Source organism: Tachysurus fulvidraco, chromosome 2 (assembly GCF_022655615.1).
Source record: "Tachysurus fulvidraco isolate hzauxx_2018 chromosome 2, HZAU_PFXX_2.0, whole genome shotgun sequence".
Taxonomy (NCBI): Eukaryota; Metazoa; Chordata; class Actinopteri; order Siluriformes; family Bagridae; genus Tachysurus; species Tachysurus fulvidraco.
The window spans coordinates 25,361,858-25,384,974 of NC_062519.1; the positions used below are offsets into that span (position 1 = coordinate 25,361,858).

The window sequence follows — 23,117 nt, forward strand, 5'->3', positions numbered from 1 at the left end:
GAGGTTACATTTCCAGTAACCTCTTCTACCCTCCTCTGTTGTGTGAGTTTCAAACAGTAAGTGGGCTCTGGAATTGCCAGTCTGCTGTAAAGAAAGCTGATTTTACCTCTGCTTTAGCTTCCCATTACTCTTTTGATTTTCTTGTGCTAACAGAGACCTGGATATCCCCACAGTACACTACACTACACTACAGTACACTACACCAGCTGCTTTATTCTCTGCCTATGCTTTCTCACACTCACCATGAGAAATGGGCAGGGGTGGTGGTACAGGTTTATTGTTGTCAAGGATATGGTGTTTTACACCTCTACTCTTGTCTCATTTAACCATCTCCTCTTTTGAATTCCATGGCATTTCAGTTACCTCTCCAATGAACCTTGTTATCATTGTTGTCTACCGCCATCCTGGTCCCCTAGGAGACTTCCTGGAAGAAATGGGCACACTGCTTAGTGCTTTCCCTTCCGATAGAACCCCTCTGACAGCGCTTGGCGATTTCAACCTCCCCTCTGACAAGCTTCAATCCTCTTCCATCCTGACTCTTCTGGACCCATATACCCTGACACACAAAAGCTACATCCCCACACACAATGGAGGCAATGTCCTGGACCTTGTTTTCACCCATCCTTCCCCAGCAATAGTTCATTCATTCATTCATTTTCTACCGCTTATCCGAACTACCTCAGGTCACAGGGAGCCTGTGCCTATCTCAGGCGTCATCGGGCTTCAAGGTAGGATACACCCTGGACGGAGTGCCAACCCATCACAGGGCACATACACACTCTCATTCACTCACGCAATAACACACTACGGACAATTTTCCAGAGATGCCAATCAACCTACCATGCATGTCTTTGGACCGGGGGAGGAAACCGGAAACCCCCGAGGCACGGGGAGAACATGCAAACTCCACACACAAGGCGGAGGCGGGAATCAAATATCCAACCCTGGAGGTGTGAAGTGAACGTGCTAACCAATAATCCGGTTTCCGTGCTCCCCTTCCAGCTATAGTTATGTAGCTTTATTTATCACATACAGAGGTCAAAATGCAGTTAAATGCTTTTAAGTTTTCGCATATCCCAGGTTATTATGAACCCTGGGGTCAGAGCACAGGGTCAGCCATAGTACAGCACCCCTGGAGCAGGTGAGGTTAAGGGCCTTGCTCAAGGACCCAACATTGATGTCATAATTGACATTGACCATAAACATAACAAAAAATTATACATTATTCATAATTTTAAATAAGAATCTTGATTTTAGTGGGCACGGTGGCTTAGTGATTAGCACATTCACCTCACACCTCCAGGGTCAGGATTCAATTCCCGCCTCTGCCTTGTGTGTGCGGAGTTTGCACATCCAACATCCACACCATCAGCACTGGAGCTCCTCAGGGCTGCATTCTCTTCCCACTGCTTTTTTCTCCCTACACAAATGACTGCACCTCTAAACACTCCCTCTGACGGGCTCCTGAAATTTGCAGATGACACTACAGTCATCAATCTCATTCAGGATGTCAAATTTTAAAAATATTGTGACTTTATAACTTTACATAAAAATAGAATACACAAAAAAGATAAGAACTAACTCTTTAATCCAGTTAATAATAAAAATGTGATGACAAAAAGTAAAAGAAAAAACGTGTCTCCTGCACACGTTATGTGCTAACGTGTATATTCTGAACAAGTCTTTCATTTGAGAACTTTTAAATGCTCAGTCAAATCCCACTGAACCGAGAAGGAAAGTGAGGTGTGTGTAGTTCCTAGTCTGTCCGCTAGAGGGCTGTCGATCAGAGCAGTGTTGTGTTTAAAAGCGCTGCAGCTCTGTACTGCTCTCGCCGGGCGCGGTGGCGCGTGCCTGTAATCCAAGCTACTGGGAGGCTGAGGCTGGCGGATCGTTTGAGCTCAGGGGTTCTGGGCTGCAGTGCACTATGTCGATCGGGTGTCCGCACTAAGTTCGGTATCGATATGGTGCTCCTGAGGGAGCTCGGGCGCACCAGGTCGCCTAAGGAGGGGAGAACCGGCCCAGGTCGGAAACGGAGCAGGTCAAATCCCCCGTGCTGATCAGTAGTGGGATCGCGCCTGTGAATAGACGCTGTAGTGCAGCCTGAGTGATACAGCGGGACTCAGTCTTTTACACTTAAGTGTCACCAATTTTACACGGTTAGGTAACTCAAGAGCAACATGGGAGGGTTATTCATAGTTATATACTAGACATATTAGAGGAAATGATATGATAATAATCCAGTAAAATAGTAAATACTAAAATAGCTGTAGAGCTGTAAGATTTATAACTATGGGTGTAGAAGTTAATATTCCTGTCTCAGGCCTGTCTGCTCTACAAACAGGAAGCCTTATTAGAAATAAACTGGGATGTAATTTATAACACACAAGGACTGATACTGTAGTAAAAGTCAGCACGACTGAAATGAATAATAAGTGACTGACATTCAGACACAACATGATTTATTTTATTTAGATTTTTATTTCACTTATAAACATTGCTTTTTCCAGTTCTGTCAAATCATCACTGCTGAACTACTGAGTAGCGTAAGGTTTTCTTGACAACTCTGTAGTAAAAATCAAAACATAACCACATGCTAGAGAAACGTGGACGTAAGAAGCGTGACAGCACGTGATCTTGGCTCCGCCCACCGCACGTCGTTGATTTAAACCGTTAAAGCGGCCTGACCCGAAACTATGTGAGGGCGCTTCGGCCTGCGTGGAAAAGTAATAACACTGGAGAGATTTGAAGCTGTTTTCTTTTTATTTTCCGTCTGTCGCGCTTTGACTGGGATTTAAACGATCTGAAATAGTGAACATGAGACTTCGGTCGAGAGTTATTTCTCTGGAGAGCCCGTCGTCTGAGACCGGCACCCAGCGCCGCCGTCGTCAGGCGGGTTTAAATCGAGAGCCGCTGATGGAGCAGAGTCCGGTTCAGGTTCAGGTGTCTCAGGTGAGCCTTCTGGAAGAGTAAACAAACAACAACACAGCGTAACACGAACTACCTGTGTAATAAACTATAGCTTTCTCTAAAATAACATTGACCAGGGTAGCTTCCATTTCCCCTGAGCGTCTCTTATCAGTACTGTTGTGTTTGTTATTGTTCCTAGCTAGGCTAAGCTTGTTTGCTAATTAGCTGACAAACACCGCTTATAATACACAAATTGCTTACAATATAACGCAGTGCTACATCTTGGATTGAGCTAGTTTGTGTTCTATATGATTCTTTAGCAATAAAATAAAATCAACCTGCACATTAAACAGTTTAACGATGCTAAAAAATTAAGGCAAACTTCCTCTTAGCTAGGTGTAGATCCGTGTCTGTACAGCGTCTGGCATTGTATCTGATCTCAAAAGCTCATTTCTCACACGAACTGCATAGATAATATTTATTTACATTCACGTAAATTGGTTGAAACGTCTTGTATTAATTTATACGTTATTAGTTACACCTACCCTTTCGTGCTGTTATATAATCAGATCAGTGTTACACAGGTGCAGTGAAGAATAAAATCTGAACAGGGATTAGAAAGGGGAGAAAATGTGATCAGTGATTTTGACTGGTTTGGAGTATTTTATATTCATACACAAAAGTCTCTAGAGTTTTCTTAGAATGATGAAAAACAAAAACAAAAAACATCCAGAGAGTGTCAGTTCTGCATAAAGTAACTACATGTTGATGAGAGAGGTCAATGGCGAATGTTCAGAGTGGTGATGAAATTGTGAATTGTGTAATCATGACTTGAATGCCTCGTTGTATTTGAGTATAGTTGTCCAAGTGCATCCCTTTATAGCCACAATTTACCATCTTCTAATGGCTTCTTCCAACATGATAATCTAACCTGTTGCAAAAAAAAAAAGTCATCTCAAACTGGTTGCATGACCATGGGTCAAGGGAGACATGGGTAAAGAAGAGCTGAAAAAGGTTGGGGACGCAACCGTGTGTTCAGTGAAGCTCATCGTTTAGAGATTCTTCGCTGGCCTTCCCAGATACTGGATATAAATGAACATCTTTGGGAAGTGGGTCAATGGGAGATTCACAGAATGAAACTGCACCTGAGAAATCTACAGGTGTTGTGTGATGCAATTATGTCAACATAGGCCAGAATCTCAAAGGAATGTTTGCAACATTTTGTGGAATCCATGGTGTGAAAACTTGAGCTTTGAGAGAAAAGGCCCTGCCCAGGAATCTACAATACTCTGGCCTCAGAAAGTCTACCATAAAGTATTTAGTGAGTGTATAGCCATCACTGATGGAAATTGTGTGAAAATGATGACTTCTTCTAATGTTCTTTTCTTCTGTATTTGTGCCTGTGTTTAGAATGTCCAGGTGTTAAAGGATTGCTCCAATTTGTATTGCGATACCATCCCAACTGTAGTGAAGCGCACACGCTTAAGACATGGAAGGAAAAGGGTTCTACCACTACAAGAGAGTAAAGGTAAAAAATAAAAAATAAAAAAAAAGCATTCTATACTTTACAGTGATTTTTCCTTCTACTGGCTCCTTTCACTGGGTTAAATTTTTATCTATATATTTGTAAACTATTAGTAAACTATGGGGGTTGAATTGTGAATTAGATCAATGCTCTTCATTCAGCAGAATCTGACTTTAAGACACCAGTGCGGCATCTCCAGGAAAGGCAGTACTCGGTCAATCCTGCAGCACGTAGCCTTTATTCTCCTGTAGTGCGTTTTGTCTCACCTGTTAAAGACGGTATGTATCTAAACTGCTGTCACAAGCACGCAACACTAAGTACTAATAAAATATACACACACGAATTTCTTAACATGGAAAATCAGTGAAAAAGCTATTGCTTCTTAATCAAAGTTGTATTATTAGGCAATGTTTTAGAATATCCATTATTGTTATTTCTCTTTGATAGATGAGAGGACAAAGCATCGTGCACTCTTCAGCCCTGAGCGATGTGTCTTCGGATACAGTGCCATCAGCTCCCTGCCAGAAGATGAGGAGAATGAAAAGGCATTTAGCCCGTAAGTGTCACTTTTACAGCAAATATGTTTTCAAAGTGCTTGATTGTTTAAAGCTTTTCCGGCTTTAATGAATTCTGATAGCATTGTAAAATACAGCAGTAACTGCTTTCATGCACATGCATTGTTACCCCACAGATTCACGTTCATCAAAAGCATTCCAAACCAGTCGCAACAATCCAGAGCAGTTTCGACTCTCCGGGACATACCACCAAGGACAAGAAGCACACCTGCAGCCACCATGGTGCTTGATCTGGTAAGCTTTTCAAATGTCATCTTTCACAAGCACCTTTTTGTTTCTGTATAAAATCTTTAGATTGAATGGTTATACTCATCTTAATGGACACATTGCTTATGTGTGGTGTTTATTTATTTGATTTTTCTTTATAGGATGAAACTCTTGTTTTCAGCTCCCTTAACAGAATCGAGGATGCAGAGTACACATTCAACACAATCTTTCAAGCTGAAGAATACAAGGTTATTCAGGATTTTTTCACCCAGTCATGCTATGCATGTGCCAGTGTGGTCAGATGGAAAAGGTTGCTTAGTTTTAACCTTTTGTAGTGTTTTCCATGCTTATTTACAGATTTTCTTTTACACGCAGGTGTATGTGGTTCTCAGGCCATATGTGAATGAGTTTCTACAAGCCATGATGAAGCATTTTGAGGTAAATTGACTTAATAAACTGGTTAGATATGTGTAAATAATGCCTGATTTCAGTCATATCAGAATTTCTAAGGTAGAAATGTCCATCTTTGGGTTGCATGGTATAGCTGAAACCAAAAACTAGAGAAAAGACAACAACGTGATTTATGTTAAAATAAGCATTTCTGTGGTTTTCTATTGGCGTAAACTGTATAATCGTGACAAAACTATGTATAATCGTCTAACAACAAACGTTCTGTGCCTGCAACAACAAACTATTTCAGTATGTTACATCTTTTGTAGATGTTTGTTTACACTTCTGCTAAAAAGGAGTATGCAGAAATGATAGTGGACATACTGGACCCAAGGAAAAAAATATTTAGGCAAGTTGCTTAATCTTTTTGTAAAATTGTATTAATGTGGTGATTATGATGATGATTTACGTTCCAAAGAAATGATCAATTTTGTGTCAATGTAATTGCTTTTTTTTCCCCCTTTTCTTTTCCCTAAAGACATCGTCTCTATCAGGATGACTGTGCCTGCATTCTTGGACACTATATTAAGGATTTGGGGGTGCTGGAAAGAGATCTTTCAAAAACAGTGATTCTGGGCAACGCACCCCACACTTTCCCATACCATGTATATGCTCTTACACAAACTTTAGAAAAGTGTTGCAAAATGATTCCACAATGCATATTATTACTTTGAGTTTTGTTGGCACCACTAGTTACTTTACTCTGTTTTCCTGTCTTTCAGTTGATGAACATGATTCCCATAAAGAGTTGGTGTGGGGATAAAGAGGACAAGGAGCTCCAGAGGCTCATACCTTACCTGGAGAAGCTCACCCAAGCTGTAAGCTCTTTCATTTCTCTCACTGCTGTCAGAATGTTCTGGTGAATGTGTAGCCAAAACAGTATATGACCAGGAAAAGTGTATAAACTGGACCCAATAAATAGAATCATAAATAACTGTGCATTATTAATAATCTCAAGAGCAGTTACTTTCTGTTTTGTTTTTTGTTCCCCCCCACACATTAAAATGCTCAGTGTCATTACATTGTTTTGTTTATATTTATTTTTAGAATGACTTCAGGACTGTGCTCAAGAAGAGAACGGCTCATTTTCACAGTCTGCTCACTGAAGATTAAAATCCTGTGCCATTTGTTAATGTGTATATATTTTAATGTAGTATAGTATTTTGGATGTAATATTGGCTGAGCCATTTCAAAATGCTAGTCATTTTAACTGTATTGTATCTGCTTTTAATGAAATCCAGCTGTGCTTCATTTGGGGCGATTGCTGTCATTTGAAATGTTGTTTTTAATTATAATTATTGTGAACATTTTTGCTAAATTATTATTGCTGATTTTCACATGACACTATCAAATGGATAGTGTGTCAATGCCCTGGAGTCTTTCCTTTTGAACAATGTCATTAAACAATAAACTTTGATCATTTTAACAGTTGTCTGTCTGAATTATTAAGATATCCGACAATTCCAAAGTGCTAATGTACACCGTGTTTCATGCATTTGTGAATTGCTTTTGAAGGAGCCAGCTAAACATTTACAAGGGCGGACTAAAGTGACCAAAGGTGGAGAACTGTGGAAAAGTGTAGGAATGTGGAATAACAACAAAGGAACGAATGACAATTGTGGACAATGACAGAAAAAAATTGGCAAATGTGTATAAAAATAAAAAATAGGTGGACAAAAGAAGAAGTGGTGAACAAATAGGCAAATTTGGTGTGGACCTCATGTGGCCTGCACAGATCTGTGACCACATCCCAATGAACACCTTTGAGATGAACTGGGATTTTTTATTTATTTTATTTTTTTACTGGGAAACCTATCTGTATTTACACCCAATGTGATGTCTTAACAGTTTTGTACTGTTGTATAAAACACTCAGAAACATATTCCAATGTGAAGATAGGTTAAAGTAGGGATAACCTCTGAGTGCTACTTGACATTTGACTCGCTATTACTTAATGAATACTGACAATATGCAGGAATTTGTAGGTGAAATTGCTTCCCTCTGAAGGAAGACTCCATGCTAACGTCGATATAAGTAGCTTGGGGTTTTAAGGAGAGAGCAGTCTTTTCCACACACAGCAGATGGAGTCGTATAGACGCCTATGACTTTCCCCATAACTGGAGAAGAAGACCGGAAATTGTGTCATGTAAAGATGGCGGCGTTGGTTAGTGAGTATCGCAACAACCAAATCTTGCATGTTTTATTTTTTAAAACAGAGATGTAATGAGTCTATCCGTAGTGCCACACGTAATTATTTATTACCACAAAATTATTTAGTTGAATTAGGCGGATAACGTGGTTCATCTTGTCGTTAGCTTAGCATTTTGTTCCCTGACCTTGTTATGTAGACAGCTAAATGCTAGCAAAGCTACAAATGTGACATTTCCAAATGTCTTTCTGGATTACATGGGGATAACATTACAAATTGAAGGGCCTTGAAATGATATTGAAATAATGCCATTTTAGTTTTTGTGTATTCTAATGTCTCTCCAGTCACAAGATATTTTAAGGGGTCGGTCAAAATAACTCGGAGCCAGAAAACTAAAAACAAGTGATTTCTCTGAATTAGTGTAAAAGACTAACATACAAAGACGTTAAAACTTCTCAGTTTTTATTGAATGTAGGACTTATTGACAGTGAAAGCCTGGAATAATAGTGCCTTTTGGTAGGGATAAAGGATTATGTGAACAAATGCCAAAATCATTTGCTAATTTTAAAACAAATTTGCCCCAAGACTTTATTTTTGGTGCAGATGGTGCAGCAAAGCTTATTAAACATTTAATAATAAAAGTATAGTAAAGTTTTAAATAGTTTTGTCATATTAGAAGAGCTCGAGGGAGTCTGAGGTAGCACGAAGATGGTTCTAGTTCTACATTGTTCAGAAAGTTATGGATATGTCACACTTTTTATTTTGTTGTTTTTATATTTTATTATATTTGTAGTACCCAATACTTGTTCATTGCTGACATTCTCCCAGTAACCCAGCTGACTCTGTGAAGGCTCTTTGTTTTACTCTTTATATTTTGCGGCTTTGCACCCGAACAAATCAGCCATGATATTACAGGTATTTTGAAATCGCTGTTTTTGTAAAAGTTTTGTTCCTTTTTTTCAGCTCCTCGCCTTGCCAAACTTGGCTCCTTTTCACTAAGGTGAGACTGATTACGTTATCAAGGTTACATCTCGTTTCAGACTGCTTTGTTAGACAAGGACCTGGATTTAGCATAATTTTAATGTATTTTGTAATCAAACATTGATCTATATTACAGACCCTTTTCTTCGGTTGCTGCCCAGAAAACAGTTGTGTTCAAGAACACAAAGGATGAAGAAGCTAAGAGGTATGGGAAGGCTGAGGAAATTGTGAATTTAATGGCAGCTCCAGTATTATTGGCACTACTAATGCGTAATCTCAGATGGAAAATATGAATGGAAACTTAAATTTCTTTGAGGGGGAAAAACACTTTATTAAAAATAATTTAAGATTGTCATGACTTTCCAATTCGCAGCCTGGTTACATTCAGACAGAAAAGTACTGCTGTGGCATCAAAGCCCACCTCAGCAGCCAGCAGCAAAGGTGAATATGTCATCACCAAGCTTGATGACCTGGTGAACTGGGCACGCAGAGTAAGTACCATTTCTTTTTGGCTTACTTTCTTGATTTCTTTAAAATAAATTATAGTTTGTGACACTATTATGCCTGTTACCTAGAGCTCCTTGTGGCCCATGACCTTCGGCTTAGCGTGTTGCGCTGTGGAGATGATGCACATGGCAGCACCTCGCTACGACATGGATCGCTTTGGAGTTGTGTTCCGAGCCAGTCCAAGACAAGCTGACGTCATGATCGTCGCTGGTACACTCACCAACAAGATGGCTCCTGCTTTACGCAAGGTATGATGTGGATTAAGTGTTACATAAGTATATTAAATATACTGATTTACTTTGAGTCAGTTAAACTGGAAGGTTGACCTTCGGTACAACATCGGTCTACTTTTTCAAGCTTGATGTAAACAGATTTATTCATGAGTCATTCACAGCAACATTTACAGAAAAAAGTTCAGTTAGTTCAGTAATGCCTGCTGAATTTGTGCAAATTTACATACTCACTGTGCACTTTATTAGGAACACCACTTGTACACCTACACATTGACACAATTCCCCATACTGGGGAAAAAATATGTCAACTTGGTGATTTTGATCGTGGCATGGTTGTTCATGCTAGATAGGCTGGTTTGGGTGTTATATAACTGTTGATCTCTTGATTTTCACGCACAGCAGTGTATAGTTTACTCAGATTGATGGAATTAAAAAAATATCAACAAAGTGTCTGCAGAGATGTATTCATGACAATGCTTTCTTTCTAGCTGCTTGTGTAGGGATGCTATGAGAACAGTTTTAATCAATCTTTGTTGATGTAGGTTTACGATCAGATGCCTGAGCCCAGATATGTCATTTCAATGGGAAGGTAAGGACAACCATTAGTTTCCCTCAGGCCTCATTGCTAAAACAATGATTTTATGTAAATTAAATGTAAATATTTTTGTGATGTCTATACCAAAAAAATACATGCAACAAATCCAAGATGTGAAATTATGTAGGTCCTTTTGATTATCTAGCACCAGAAACATTAAGCATCTTTGAAAGGTGGACAGGAGCAGAGCAGGCTGAAATTTACTTATAGTTTTTCAGTGATAAGACCAGCTGCTTTGTATGTTTAAAGCGTGTTAAGTAAGGAATAAAACATGACTGCGGATGTAGTTATTAGAAAAGCCTTTTTTATCATCTGCAGAAATATGTTAGTTTCCATTATAGCAGCTATAAATGGCTCTCCTTTTGTTCTTTCCCTTTTTTTTCTCCTGAACATAATAACAGAAAATGTAGCATAAGGTTATTGGGGGAAAAAAGGATTTTATTGTAATGGAATCATCTTAGTCCAATTTAGTCATCTTAGTTAATTTTAGTTTTTTTTTTAGCTTTTGGGGCTGTCAGCCTTGGGCTCAGGTCTTCATCAGGATTTGAAGACTTCAGCTGGAAGGAAGTGATAAGTCTGTAATAAACTTTACGCTGACATTAATTGCTCAGGAGCTTATTGGGGATAGATGTTGGAGATAAATAGCTTCTTTGAGTCAATGTCCATTGTTAAAAGTGCTATACAAATTAATTGAATTGAACTGAAAAGTAGTGGACTGTTAAATCTTATCTAAATGCATACTTGATGAAGTGTAACCCTGGGCAATGTTTATTTATTAGTACATGATTTCCGTTGTTAAATAGCACAATTTTTTCAAAAATAACACTGCTGTTTATTTTTATGCTCTGAATATGTATCCTGTCTGCCATACACAGGGTTGTTAAATGGAAACCCTAACATAAAGTTAATAAACATAATGAATATATGAATATAAATCTGGGATTTGTATTACAGCCAAGATTAATGTTGTTAGAATTTAATAAATATCTTCTGATCAATTAGATTTAAGTGTTAAACACTGTTGTGTACAGCGTTTTATAGTAAAACATTGAGTGATATTTTTGTATGTGAAATGAATGTAGATGTGTTTTGGTCTCTGGGGTAAAAGCAGTCCTTTACACACTCTCTGCCCCACTTACACACACTGCTCCACTTACACCCAAGTGGAGCAGAGTGTGTCATCACTTTGTGCATGATCCAAAGTTACTAATGTTGTGTATGGAGGAGTCTCCGAACTTCAGCAAGCGAAAGCCTATATGAAGTCTAAAAAAGAAAATCATAACCTTTATATTCCTTTGCAATGTAATCTACATCCAGATAAATCCATTTTTGCTCCATAATTCATGAGGAAGTGCATGGCATTTGTCACTATGTTCTTTCAGTATTTTATGGCTTTTAAACATGTTGCTTGAAGAGCTTGCAATAGTGTTCAGTTAAGGGATAATCATTGAAAACTCCCAGAAGGGCTTTTTTTTTTTTTCATACTGCACTAAAACCCTGGGTTATAGTCATTCTTAATCCTGCTTTTAAACTAAGGAATGTTTCACACTGTGTTTGTCATTTAGAAGTGGGGTTAGCACTGTTTTTTACATGGGACCTTGCTTTTTACCTGGGATTATGAAACCCTGTTCTGTTCTGAGTTCTCAGCGTTGCAGCCTTAACTCCATATTGAGGTGCCAATTGTGTACAGCGTGAAACATGTGGTGTTAGTGTTACTGCAACTGAAACACAACTGGAAATTGAAAAGTGCATATGTTAAACCAGGGTTTAGGAATGTACAGTGTAAAACATTAGATTATGAATAGCTAGGATTAATTGTTAACCATGAAGCAAGATAAGCCAGGATTGTGGTTAACCAGATATACTCAATGACCCAGGGAGAACGATTTCAGTTGTGAAAAGACTGAGACTGTCTATATAATATGATGTTTCTTTTTTAGTTGTGCTAATGGTGGAGGATACTATCACTATTCTTACTCAGTGGTCAGAGGCTGTGACAGAATTGTCCCTGTGGACATTTATGTTCCAGGTATGTCACTTAAAATAGTTTTTAACCATTTAGTAAACGGAATGTTTCAGCATAAATATACTTTTTAAAGTTAGTTTAATGGTATTGTGCAATTATATCAACATGTGTAAGACTAAGTGTGAAGGATCTGTGCAAGTGATTAACAGTTTAAACATGGCAATCTGACATGTTCATTTTTTTCTCTCAAAGGCTGTCCGCCAACTGCCGAGGCTCTGCTTTATGGAACTCTGCAGTTACAGAGGAAAATTAAACGGGAAAAGAAAATGAGAATTTGGTATCGCAAATGAGATGTGGTTTCAGAGGTGATCTGTTGTAAATGTTCTATTTAATGGTGGAAAATTGTTGTACTTGGAAACAGTAAGGAGCTGCTTGTGGTTCAGCTCAATCTCTTCCTCTTTACACTTCCAATAAAGGACTATCAATTGTATCAGTACTCTAGTGATCTTGAATGCTTTCCTTTTAGAACACAGCCTGGGGGGGAGTAGGGAAACAAATTTGATAGCTTGACCTAGACACTATGCCGAAGTGTAGTTGTATTATCCGTATTGCATGTGTTGCTTTCCCATAGTGAGACCTGTGAAAGTTGGAGCTTTGCTGAAGCTTATCAGGTGGTGATAAGGCAAAAAAGTTCTACTCACAATTCACATAAATGATAGCAGTATACCTCATTTAATTTTTTTTAACATATTTTTTAAACCTTATTTTCTCCCAATTTGTCATCAACTAGTTCTCTCTCTCTCTCTCTCACACTCACACACACACACACACACACACACACACACACACACACGCACGCATGCAGTTTAATCTTCTTTGAAAATACATAGGTGTTTTAATACGTATTAATGTAGGACCTATCTAGATAGTGACCAGAAATCCTTACTGTGAGGATACAAAAAATAAAGAACATGAAGCATTAAATTGCAGTTTAAAATGGCCTGGATTGTTTAAATGTCTGGCCTCTTAAACTTGACTATTTGATCCATTTTTGTGCCTATTGCAAACAGAGTCATTAATCAGGACATCTGTGTGAGTCACTGAACAATCAATAAAATGCACTATTTTAACCCAGTTTGCATGGCACCTACCCAAAGTTCCTCTATACTTATACTTCCCAAAGTTCTAATAAGAAGTATGACTAAATTCAGCACAGGTACTCAAGTACAGCACGGCTCACTCCGTGGTGGAAATGTGGAACTGAGCTGTTCTATGTCCCGTTTTCATGACCAAACACGTAGGGATGTTCTGCTTAAATGCTTAAAGCAGATAGTGCCTCAAAAACTGACCATTTTCCCCCTCAATTATGAAAAGGTGGCACTGACTGCCTTCAGGAGGTACATTTACCCAGAATGCCATTTTTGTGATTATAAGGTCAGATTTTGGAAGCTTTTCATTTTCCAGACAAAATGGAAATGTGTAGTGCTGTTAAAGTGCACGGATGTCTAACCTCTTCCATAAAGGTTTTCATTCCAAGCACCACCTGATTCCACCTGTTTAATCAGTTAAACTTGTTCTTTTTTAATAGACTCAGATGTCTATTAAAAAAGCATCTTTTTGTTTGGAATGAAAACCTGCACCCACACCAACCTTTTCCAGATAAGATTGGACACCCATTACGTGCATTTCTGGCAAGGTTTGTAATCATGCTGCAGATGCTTCTATATAAATTGGGAAAGACATTTAAAATCATGCTCTTGTTATTAGTGTTGATGTGAATGCACTTGCTGATGGTTCATTCATCACATTTGGTTCATTATTAAGATCAAAATCTCCATGTTGTTCATCCAGACAAGTAATCACTGTAAAATAATACTGGTATCATAATTATACAGTTTTGTGCTTTTTATTTGCATGGATATTTATGCATCTTTTATGGCCCCCACTATTTCAATTATACAAAATCTTTGTATTTTTATTTTTTAATACTTTTACTATACAACAGATAGCATTTTTTAAAAATTACAACACACAATAAGCACAGTTGATGGGTATGTATGCAGGCAGTCTGGGCTTGTAGCTTATTCTTTAAGTATAGTTGGTGTAATCATTTTGTTGAAGGAATAGTATTTGCAGTCGCTTGGTGGACTGATGTCCATCAGTGTGGTGCTAATATTCTCCTTTTTGAATCCAGCTTCCACCAGCTGAGGCACCTGTGTTTCCTGAAAATGAAGTACACACATTCTCTGTAATTCTCGTTATGAATTGTGTCTATGAGAATTAATATAAATTCACTAGGCTTAGAATGCACACCTGGAACATTTTGTCTATGTTGTCATATTTGGACTTGAGCAGTTCACCCCAGGAGGTAAGGTTGCAGTAGGTGAGAACACCTCCAGATTTCAGCAGCCTCTTAGCATGGGCCTGAGATATTTTTACATGATATTGAAACAAGTAAAATAACAATAAAATAACATTTTTTTTTACATTTGTGCAGTTACGGCTCATCCATAAGGGGAGGTGGGGCAGAGAAAATTAATTTGCATAAAATCGTCATCCATATTTGCAGACATTAAATTCTGTTTAAATGCTTATTATAGGATATTAATATGTTTAAGTGATATTTGACACATATAAGCCAATGTCCCTACCTTTCCAGATGCTGCAGAATCATGTGCAGCATCAAGTTTTCATTGTATCAGTGGTCAGTAATAGAAATTGCAATGAGCACTAACAGGTGACCATTGAGGCAGGAATCTCACTGCCTTATGCGCACTCTATGGACATGTTCAGTGGAGGAGGATCAGCTGACAGAACAGTTAATGACAGGGTTGATAAATTAGGCTACATTTAAAATTTGTAAAAAAATATATATATATATATTTGCGAATGCAGTATTGAAAAGATTAAGAAAATAATACTGAAATGAGGATTAATAGATAATATCTGTCCATCAAAAAATGTGCATTCACAAAGGAGACATCAAGCGAAAATGCCATAATTTAAAGAATCTGGCAATATCTGATATTTGGGGTTGTTTTCAAGTTTGTTTTGTAGCTTGTAAGATAGATTACGTTGGAGTTTAAGTTTTGCTGAAACAAACTGAATCAGCTAAACAGATAAGAGGGTTCTCAAAAAAATTACTTGATGTTTACTTATAGCATTTCAAGTCTGATAACCTCTTGACTTCATTTTGTTTGAAACGTTTGTGTCAATATTAATTTCCTCCTGCCCCTCTAGGAATAAGCCTCTGCTGCACTGGGTCCTGACAAATGTCCTAGTACAGCATTATAGGTGTCTAGCATACTTGATCACTATACCTTAATGAAGTTAAACTGGTGAGTATGCCATGTTTCCTCTGACAAGGGATATGTGTCATATAGAATTCCTGTAACAAAATGGAATATAAGCACTTTTTTAAACTATAATTTGATTGTATGAAGTACACTGTGAATGTCATTTTACTAACCATCAAAGTGACCGTCAGGGAGAGTGGGAACCACGTCTTCCCATAGGCCTTTCAGAGGAACAATCTGTATTAATTAAATTTTTTTTTATTATTGTCAATCTTTGAGACAAAATGAAATAAATACACTTTTATTCTTTTTTTTACCTTGTGTGGTTGAGACTTGGCCCATTCCTGCAACCTCTGGTATACACCGTCATTGCATTCAATGATCCAGTGTTCCTCAATAGGAAAAGATTCAACTTTAGAGGCAGCTATAGCCATACCAAAGCCTATCTCAAGAACACGTCCACCTACACGGCAGAACATAAGAAGTGTGACTTTTATCATTATACACTCATTAGAAATGGTTACTGCTTCTTAATGATTACACAACTCAATTATGCTTTACTACTTTCACTTTAAGTTAGAAGTGGACATAAGAAACACTACACGTGGTACACCATGGACACCATGGTATTTCGGAGGATAAAAATAGACACTTGAAACAGCCCTTGCTGTCCCTCAGTCAGGATTTGAATGTGATTTCTGGGTCCCTTCTGGAAAACAGACTGATGTTTAATAGTAAAACTATATAAAGCATTTTCCATTTAAGTTCTGAACAGTAATTGTGAAAAGGTGGGAGTATTTATTCTGTAGATAGACAACCATTTATAATGTGTGGTTTTATTTCTTTTACAGGAATTTTTTCTAGCTCAGTGGTTCTGAAACAGTGATTTTTAAAAAATAAAATATTTTTTTTTGTTACACTGTAGAAAATTGCAACCCATTATTTCCCAATCTACTATATTTGCAATACTTCTAAATATTTTGTTTTTAATAAATATTAGCCTGTTTGTCTGGTCACTTGAATTGAATTATGTTTAACTGACCCTTAAACCTTAATATCTCGAAAAATGTTTAAATATTAATAATGTGAAGAATGTGTTTGTAATAAAAATATAAAAAAGAAGTCAAAGGACTGCAATAAATACTCAAAATATTACTGAATTGGTCTATTTGCATAATTCTAGGTTTGTGAAATGTATTATACAGTTCATGGTTTGAGGGGAAGAAAGGTTTCAGATCCTTTACTAAGGGACCCTTAGTGAACATATGGAAGCAACCTTTAAACCTGCATGTGTCTCACTGCATAAGTGTGATTGATGGGAAAAATAAAGTGAGAATGATAAGTCTAAATTGCTAATCTTTAAGTCTAATCTTTCACGTTGTTAGAACCTGTATGCAGAAGTGTCCAATGTGTGCATGTTATGTAAGTGTTGTCTCAACACAGACATATTGGTTACTTTGTTTCTAAACTTTTACCTACATGATCCTTTATGCGTGGAATTAACAATCGTCTGTAAATCAGGATCCGAGGACTGGTCTGTGAAGGCATTAAGCCGTAATTCATTTACCTTTTGACGCTGCGACTGTTGCGAGCGAGTGCATGTACGGAGTCTCCCAACGCTCCATGACAGGTTTGCCCAAAATCTCGAGGTGTGTGTCGGACTCATTGTAATCGGCGCTCGCGTCGTGCCAGCCTTGCTTGCAGTTCTCTCCTTTAGAGAAAATCGGCTGTTCGGTGCTCATTTCTCCTATTTGCTACTATTAGTTGTTTTTTGGGGGGAATGAGGGAGGAGTAGATGTGGAGTGTCCAGGCACCAGGGCTGAAAAAGAGCAGACTGCTTTTGCGGACAGTGTTATATGTTGAAAGAAGTGCTGATTCCGCAGGAGGCTGTGCAATAAGCTGTACTTTAACTGGTTTACTGTGATAAGGAGCAGAAAGGAGGTGGGAACATTGCTAAGGCAGGCGAGCTGCACGTTTACAATGTCAAAAGAACAGCTGTAACTTTCACGTGGAGTCGTCTTATGTATCAGTCCAGTTTGGTATCATTCCGCCTGGGAGTCACTACGACCAAACATAGTATTACTACAATACTAAACGGCAAAAATAGACATTTGACATTTCGACACGATTTAGCTCGCTAGAACGACGTCTGGACATCAGTATAAAGCGCAGACATCAGAATGCGGGTCTTTACGTACATATAGAACTAACAGCAACGATTATGTGAGGGCCTTGAAGAGCATGGGTGGAATGTGGGCGTGTCTTTGACGTAAAGACGGAACCAGGAAGTAACTAGCATCTTTAGCTGCTAACAGGAGCAAACCTGGCAGGATTTTTCAGATCAGAATCAGAATCGGAAAGAGCTTTATTTCCAAATTTAAATGATGTTCATAAACAGGGTTGTAACCAGGCTCAAAATTTTTAGTGATACCCATTTCCTAAAAATTGGCCTCACTAAAAATTTTGAGCCTGGATACAACCCTGTCTATGAACATCACTTAAATCTGAAAAACCCTGTCAGGTTTGCTCCTGTTAGCAGCTAAAGATGCTAGTTGTTATTTTTCCATATTCTTCCATAAAGTGCCCTGAATTATAATGAGACTTTGGAATAAACTGTATTAGGTGTCCCATGTGGGATTATTCACAGCAGCAGAAAGTGAGTCACAAGTGCAGAAGCATAAAGTAATAAAAGTAATAGGATGAATCAGGCAGGTGTAGAGGCCAAGAGATGCCCTAAAAGTATAAGTGTTGTCAGAATATTTCTGTGACTGTGATAATAAAACTCAGTATTATTGGAAGAACATGTTTTGGCATCCATATATGGGCTCAGACTAAAAGTCTTCTTTAGGTAGCTTAAGGTGAAGATACATAAAGTAGACTGTTGTAGCTATAAATAATCCAGTCAGGATTAAAGCTATTTCTCTTTGATACACAAGACCCACAATGCATTTAGCAAAGCAGCCTTGGAGCAGATCAATAGTTTTTTGCAGACAGTTTGTTCTATTTTGTCTATTAAGTGCTCTGTTCTCTGCTTAGTCTGCCTTATGTTAGAGAGGGACTCAGAAAAGATGTAAATTATTTGGATACCTCTATACTGCACTGTATACTGTGTTACGAATTACTAGACTCTCAAAAGTTCATCTCAAAAATGCAGTTGTCAGCTGGTTTTAAGATGAATTAACCTCTGAAGCTCTGAACCTACTTCAACCTTCTGCAGATGGCAAAGTGTGCAGCTAGCTGTTGCAGTTGTCTCAATGTTTATCTTACTGCTTGTGGTCTGCCTGCTGGTCCCATTGATAGCCAACTCACTAATGAAAGAACTGATGGACTTATTGCAATATTAAGTTGACTATGAAATAAATAGTACTTTACAAATGTCTGCTGCTGCCATTACAAACCATAGCTCTCTTTTTATTTCATGTTGGAAGCATTTAACTGGTTGAAGTAGCATTGCTGTTGACATGAAATGTCTGTACTAAATCACTTTCTTTCTTTCTTTCTTTCTTTCTTTCTTTCTTTCTTTCTTTCTTTCTTTCTTTCTTTCTTTCTTTCTTTCTTTATATATAAATACATAATTACTACTAATTAAATACTGATTTACCAACCTTTAATGAAGATGAATACAGGAAAAAAAATTATTTAACATAAGATTATGAAAGAATTGTTCCTTTTGTCAGTGAAAATATGTGTCTTAATCCTGCAATTTCATTTATGCAGGCTGTTAACAAAGCAAGCCAAGAACTACAACCTACCAGCTACAGACATGGCATTTACGTGTCACATACGTGCAACCAACTTGCCAAATAAATCATTCTGTTGGTTATCTTTGTGCTGTAAAGTCACTGTGCTCACAAGATTAATTTAACAAGTTTAATTGAAAGGCAATTAAATTTAAAACAAACAAATAAATAAATAAATAAAAATATTTAGTATGCTTCAAGATTTGGAAGCTGGGGTTCAGAAAAGTATACTATAGCAGACACTGGGTTGTATGCTGTATATTGCACACTTGCTGGTAGGAATTATAATCTGTATATAATATTATTTGCAATTTGCAGGTTTATGCCACTTTTTATGTCAGTTGTAATATCTCAGGAAAACACGATTTTATGCAGATTAATTTTCTTAGCCTCACCACACCTTATGGACGAGCAGAAAAACACCATTGCAACAAAGTGGTTTAAGAACATCCTGTTCTTAAACTTTATATAAATAGTTAATGTTTATGTTGTTTGTGTGTTCCCCTAAGAAGTGGACATTTCATTACACATTTCCTGGTTATGGCACGATGTTCACCAGTCTAATGGTCTTTTCCTGTGAAATTTTTTGCAAGATTCTTTCTTGAGCTAACTTAGGGAGTACCATCAGTCATTCTAATATAACATGAATGGTTATTTTCAGTCATGCATAGCCAGACCTTTATCTACTTAAATAAAGGAGAGACCATAACACCAAAAACAAACTGAGAAGATGATATTTCAAACACAGATTTGAAAATGCTGTTAAAGTCTAATGAAAGTGGTTCACACCCCAGAGGTGTTCATCTCAAAGGTGTTGAATGAGATTCAGGGCTCTGTGGAGAACACTCAAATTCTTCCACTCCACCCTTAACACACTGTGTCTTTATAAAGCTTGCTTTGTGCACAGGGGCATTATAAGCCATTATCAGGTTTGAGCCTCTTCGTTCCAGTGAAGGGAAACAGCATACAAAGTCGTTCTGTACAGTTGCATGCTTCCAATGTGTGGCAACAGTTTGGGGAAGAACAACATATATAACGGTATAATGGTTCACTTCAAACACACTAATGTTGAAAGTATAGATTTTTTTATAGCTGACAAAAGAACACAAAATGCAATAGTAATATGCTCATATTTTACTTCAAACATAGAATCAATTACAACAACTTTACCAATTAAAAAAGATGATCCCTTCTGGACCCACAGTTTACCGGCCCACAGGTTATACAGCAGTACCAGCTGTAAATGAATTTTAGTAGAACAGACTGAGATTTTGTCAGTTACATAGTTATCATTTACTCTCTCATCAGTCCTCTTCTCGGAGTTCAGATAAACTACATTATCACATGCTCTTTAAACTGATATTCATAATCTGCAAGTCAAAGTGCATTGTGTCAGATAACAGACTATCACTAATGCTAGTAAATCATATAGTAATTTAACAATCAGTGTAAAATCAGCTCCAGGTCATTTGCTTACCATTCATTAAAAACAAAGAAACAGTTGATCAGAAAATAATAACAAAACACTCATACATGGCCAGTAGGGATTTCAACCAAACTTAAATGTGCTTAAGCTGTGATTCTGTAATATTTAACTGTGCTTGTTTATCCTGAACATCCTGAATTTGCACTTTACTCTTTTCTATTGCTCTTTCCCCATAGTTTATTTACTCCACAGTCTGTTATCTCATGCCTGTTTTCTATATTAACTCTAGCATTACTCTGAATTTTGCATTATAATCTGTGTTTAAATATATTTTACTTTTTTCTAAATTCTCTAAAAACACAATTTAATTATGTTATATCCAGTGTTTATATATTGATTAACAAAATATTTAAATTTTAATACTCATAATCTTTTTTGGCTTCTAATACTAGTGAACGTAATGTCCCATGATATTCAGATCACAGATACTAGATATTTCGTTTAGAAAATACAAATATTGCCTTTCTGCTGAGCTATTTTTATTTTACAAGGTTTCAGAAAGCAAATATTAGTTATTTATATTCTTTATGTGGCAGTGACAGTATACCTCTCATAAATTATATAAATCTGTTAGACTTAAATCTGTTTAAGCCTAAACCAGCCATGATTCTGCCATAAATCTGTTATATGGTATAGAGAACACAGTACAAATTACTTGTGAGAAACACATAACAGGCAAATGGTTTGTAATAGAAAAGACTATTAAAGGTACATTTTGTAATATATAAAGGTGTCTCTGTAAAAATCATTTTAAAGATGCCCTAGAAAACTAATTAATTATATGACTATGTCATAAAATTGTGTTGCTTGCTTTATTTCAGAATTCCATTTTGTTTTTTTCAGACTGAAAGTTATCTCTTCTTTAGTTAGGAGTCTCAGCTCCACACCATTACCTTGAAACCAACACAAACAAAATCTCAACATGCCAGATGGTGGCAGTCTGGGAAGAGGAAAAGGTTTGTTGTTTTTATTGACATTGTAATTCACCTTGAAAGCAGCAGAGGCACCTAACAAATACAAAGTGCTTCTTTAAATAATACAATATAGCTGAATTTGTGGGTCCATCGTATTAATTGTATTTGGACTTCTTCTTGGTGCATTAGTTTTATAAAATCCAGATTAAAATACTTACACTGTAGATATTGTGTATTATTTTTCCTAATTCGTATCATTTTCTTCTTCTTCTCATTATTATTAGGGGCATAGACACCTATTGTTACCGTTTGTGTTCTTTATTATTATTCGTCCTCTTCTGCCATTGAAGTCAATGGCAGCCCATAGAACCGTACGTAGGAAAGTTATGAAATTTGGCACACATGTAGAGGCCAGTCTTAAGTTACTATAGCAGCCTTGGTGTGTCTAGCTCAAATTGGACACCAGTCCAAAACAAATTGGGCGCGTTTTGTCAGTTTTGTCACACACACACACACACACACACACACACACACACACACACACACACACACACACACACACACACACACACACACACACACACACACACATCAGAATCAGAATCATTATTATTCTTCCTCTTCTGCCAATGAAGTCAATGGCAGCCCATAGAATTGTACGTAGGAAAGTTATGAAGTTATGGGACACATGTAGAGGCCAGTCCTAGAAGTTATTATAGCAACTTTGGTGTGTCTAGCTCAAACCCTCTAGCTCCACCAGTCCAAAAAACTGAGGGGCAAGTTGGCACACAGTATGAACCGTACGTAGGAAAGTTATGAAATTTGGCACACATGTAGAGGCCAGTCTTATAAGTTACTTGCAACTTTGATGTGTCTAGCTCAAACCATCTAAACACCAGTCCAAAACAAATTCTAGTATTTGAGGAGCGGTTTGGCACACAATATGTATTGGATGCTAACATCAGAATCAGAATCAGAATCAGCACCACAGTGACACACACACACACACACACACACACACACACACACACACACACACACACACACACACACACACACACATATTTCGCGACGGTTCGTGACAGCGCCACCTAGTGGCCACGAGATTTTCACGTTAAGTCCAGTATTTTACGAATGCAATGCCATATCGCTACGAAACTTGGTATGGTTCATCAGCAACATATTCTGAGCGCATCTGATCGGCTTGACCCCGGAATCGCTGCTTGCAGCTATATTTCTTCTTCTTCTTCTTCTTCTTCTTCTTCTTCTTATTATTATTATTATTATTATTATTATTATTATTATTATTATTATTATAAGAAAAAGATTTAGAAAGATGAACACACCTTCTGACCAGTGTGATTTTGTGATTTTATAAAAAAAAAAAAACTATCCAGTCCAACAAAATGCAGAGGACTGTGATTACCCAGAAGTGTATTACTTTTGTTTAAACCTATATAAAGTTTTAATGTTGTGGAACACACGTGAGGAAAGCTAGCTCTTATTATTACTTATGCAGCTATAATAAAAGTAATTTTCTCAACAGCCACTTTTTTTCTCTTTCTCTTTTCTATTTTCTGTGACTT

At 37.3% G+C, this 23,117-nt stretch overlaps 3 protein-coding genes across 4 annotated transcripts; 2 read left to right on the top strand and 1 right to left on the bottom strand.

Moving 5' to 3' along the window:
- Positions 1-2,641: 2,641 nt before the first annotated feature.
- Positions 2,642-7,090, top strand: ctdspl3 (CTD (carboxy-terminal domain, RNA polymerase II, polypeptide A) small phosphatase like 3). 2 transcript variants are annotated; one of them, XM_027169859.2, is made up of 11 exons: positions 2,642-2,949; positions 4,318-4,435; positions 4,594-4,710; positions 4,880-4,988; positions 5,124-5,241; positions 5,376-5,462; positions 5,590-5,652; positions 5,934-6,013; positions 6,143-6,269; positions 6,387-6,482; positions 6,712-7,090. In XM_027169859.2, the coding sequence occupies exons 1-11, from the start codon at positions 2,815-2,817 to the stop codon at positions 6,775-6,777; spliced, it is 1,116 nt and encodes a 371-aa protein (XP_027025660.2). In that variant the 5' UTR covers positions 2,642-2,814; the 3' UTR covers positions 6,778-7,090. The 2 variants fall into 2 exon arrangements, with proteins under 2 accessions (XP_027025660.2, XP_047665888.1); XM_047809932.1 differs by having other exon boundaries at positions 4,597-4,710.
- A 624-nt stretch (positions 7,091-7,714) lies between these two features.
- Positions 7,715-12,585, top strand: ndufs7 (NADH:ubiquinone oxidoreductase core subunit S7). The gene is made up of 8 exons (XM_027169861.2): positions 7,715-7,832; positions 8,777-8,813; positions 8,931-8,999; positions 9,168-9,285; positions 9,370-9,549; positions 10,077-10,123; positions 12,070-12,158; positions 12,348-12,585. Exons 1-8 carry the CDS (start codon positions 7,766-7,768, stop codon positions 12,443-12,445), a joined length of 705 nt encoding a protein of 234 aa, XP_027025662.1. The 5' UTR covers positions 7,715-7,765; the 3' UTR covers positions 12,446-12,585.
- Positions 12,586-13,985: 1,400 nt separating this feature from the next.
- On the bottom strand, positions 13,986-17,550 carry gamt (guanidinoacetate N-methyltransferase). The gene is made up of 6 exons (XM_027169862.2): positions 16,959-17,550; positions 15,709-15,854; positions 15,565-15,628; positions 15,416-15,483; positions 14,409-14,519; positions 13,986-14,317 (listed from the first exon to the last, which is right to left on the bottom strand). Exons 1-6 carry the CDS (start codon positions 17,131-17,133, stop codon positions 14,177-14,179), a joined length of 705 nt encoding a protein of 234 aa, XP_027025663.1. The 5' UTR covers positions 17,134-17,550; the 3' UTR covers positions 13,986-14,176.
- Between the last annotated feature and the right edge of the window lie 5,567 nt (positions 17,551-23,117).

Coding starts and splice junctions, on each gene's coding strand:
- ctdspl3 (XM_027169859.2), top strand. CDS start 2,815: ATGAGACTTCGGTCGAGAGTTATTTCTCTGGAGAGCCCGTCGTCTGAG. Junction 4,436..4,593: donor ACCACTACAAGAGAGTAAAG/GTAAAAAATAAA, acceptor CTCTTCATTCAG/CAGAATCTGACTTTAAGACA. Junction 6,014..6,142: donor CCAAGGAAAAAAATATTTAG/GCAAGTTGCTTA, acceptor TTTTCCCTAAAG/ACATCGTCTCTATCAGGATG.
- ndufs7 (XM_027169861.2), top strand. CDS start 7,766: ATGACTTTCCCCATAACTGGAGAAGAAGACCGGAAATTGTGTCATGTA. Junction 9,286..9,369: donor TGGTGAACTGGGCACGCAGA/GTAAGTACCATT, acceptor CCTGTTACCTAG/AGCTCCTTGTGGCCCATGAC. Junction 9,550..10,076: donor TGGCTCCTGCTTTACGCAAG/GTATGATGTGGA, acceptor TTGTTGATGTAG/GTTTACGATCAGATGCCTGA.
- gamt (XM_027169862.2), bottom strand. CDS start 17,133: ATGAGCACCGAACAGCCGATTTTCTCTAAAGGAGAGAACTGCAAGCAA. Junction 15,855..16,958: donor AACAGTCGCAGCGTCAAAAG/GTAAATGAATTA, acceptor TCTGCCGTGTAG/GTGGACGTGTTCTTGAGATA. Junction 15,484..15,564: donor CCCTGACGGTCACTTTGATG/GTTAGTAAAATG, acceptor ATTTTGTTACAG/GAATTCTATATGACACATAT.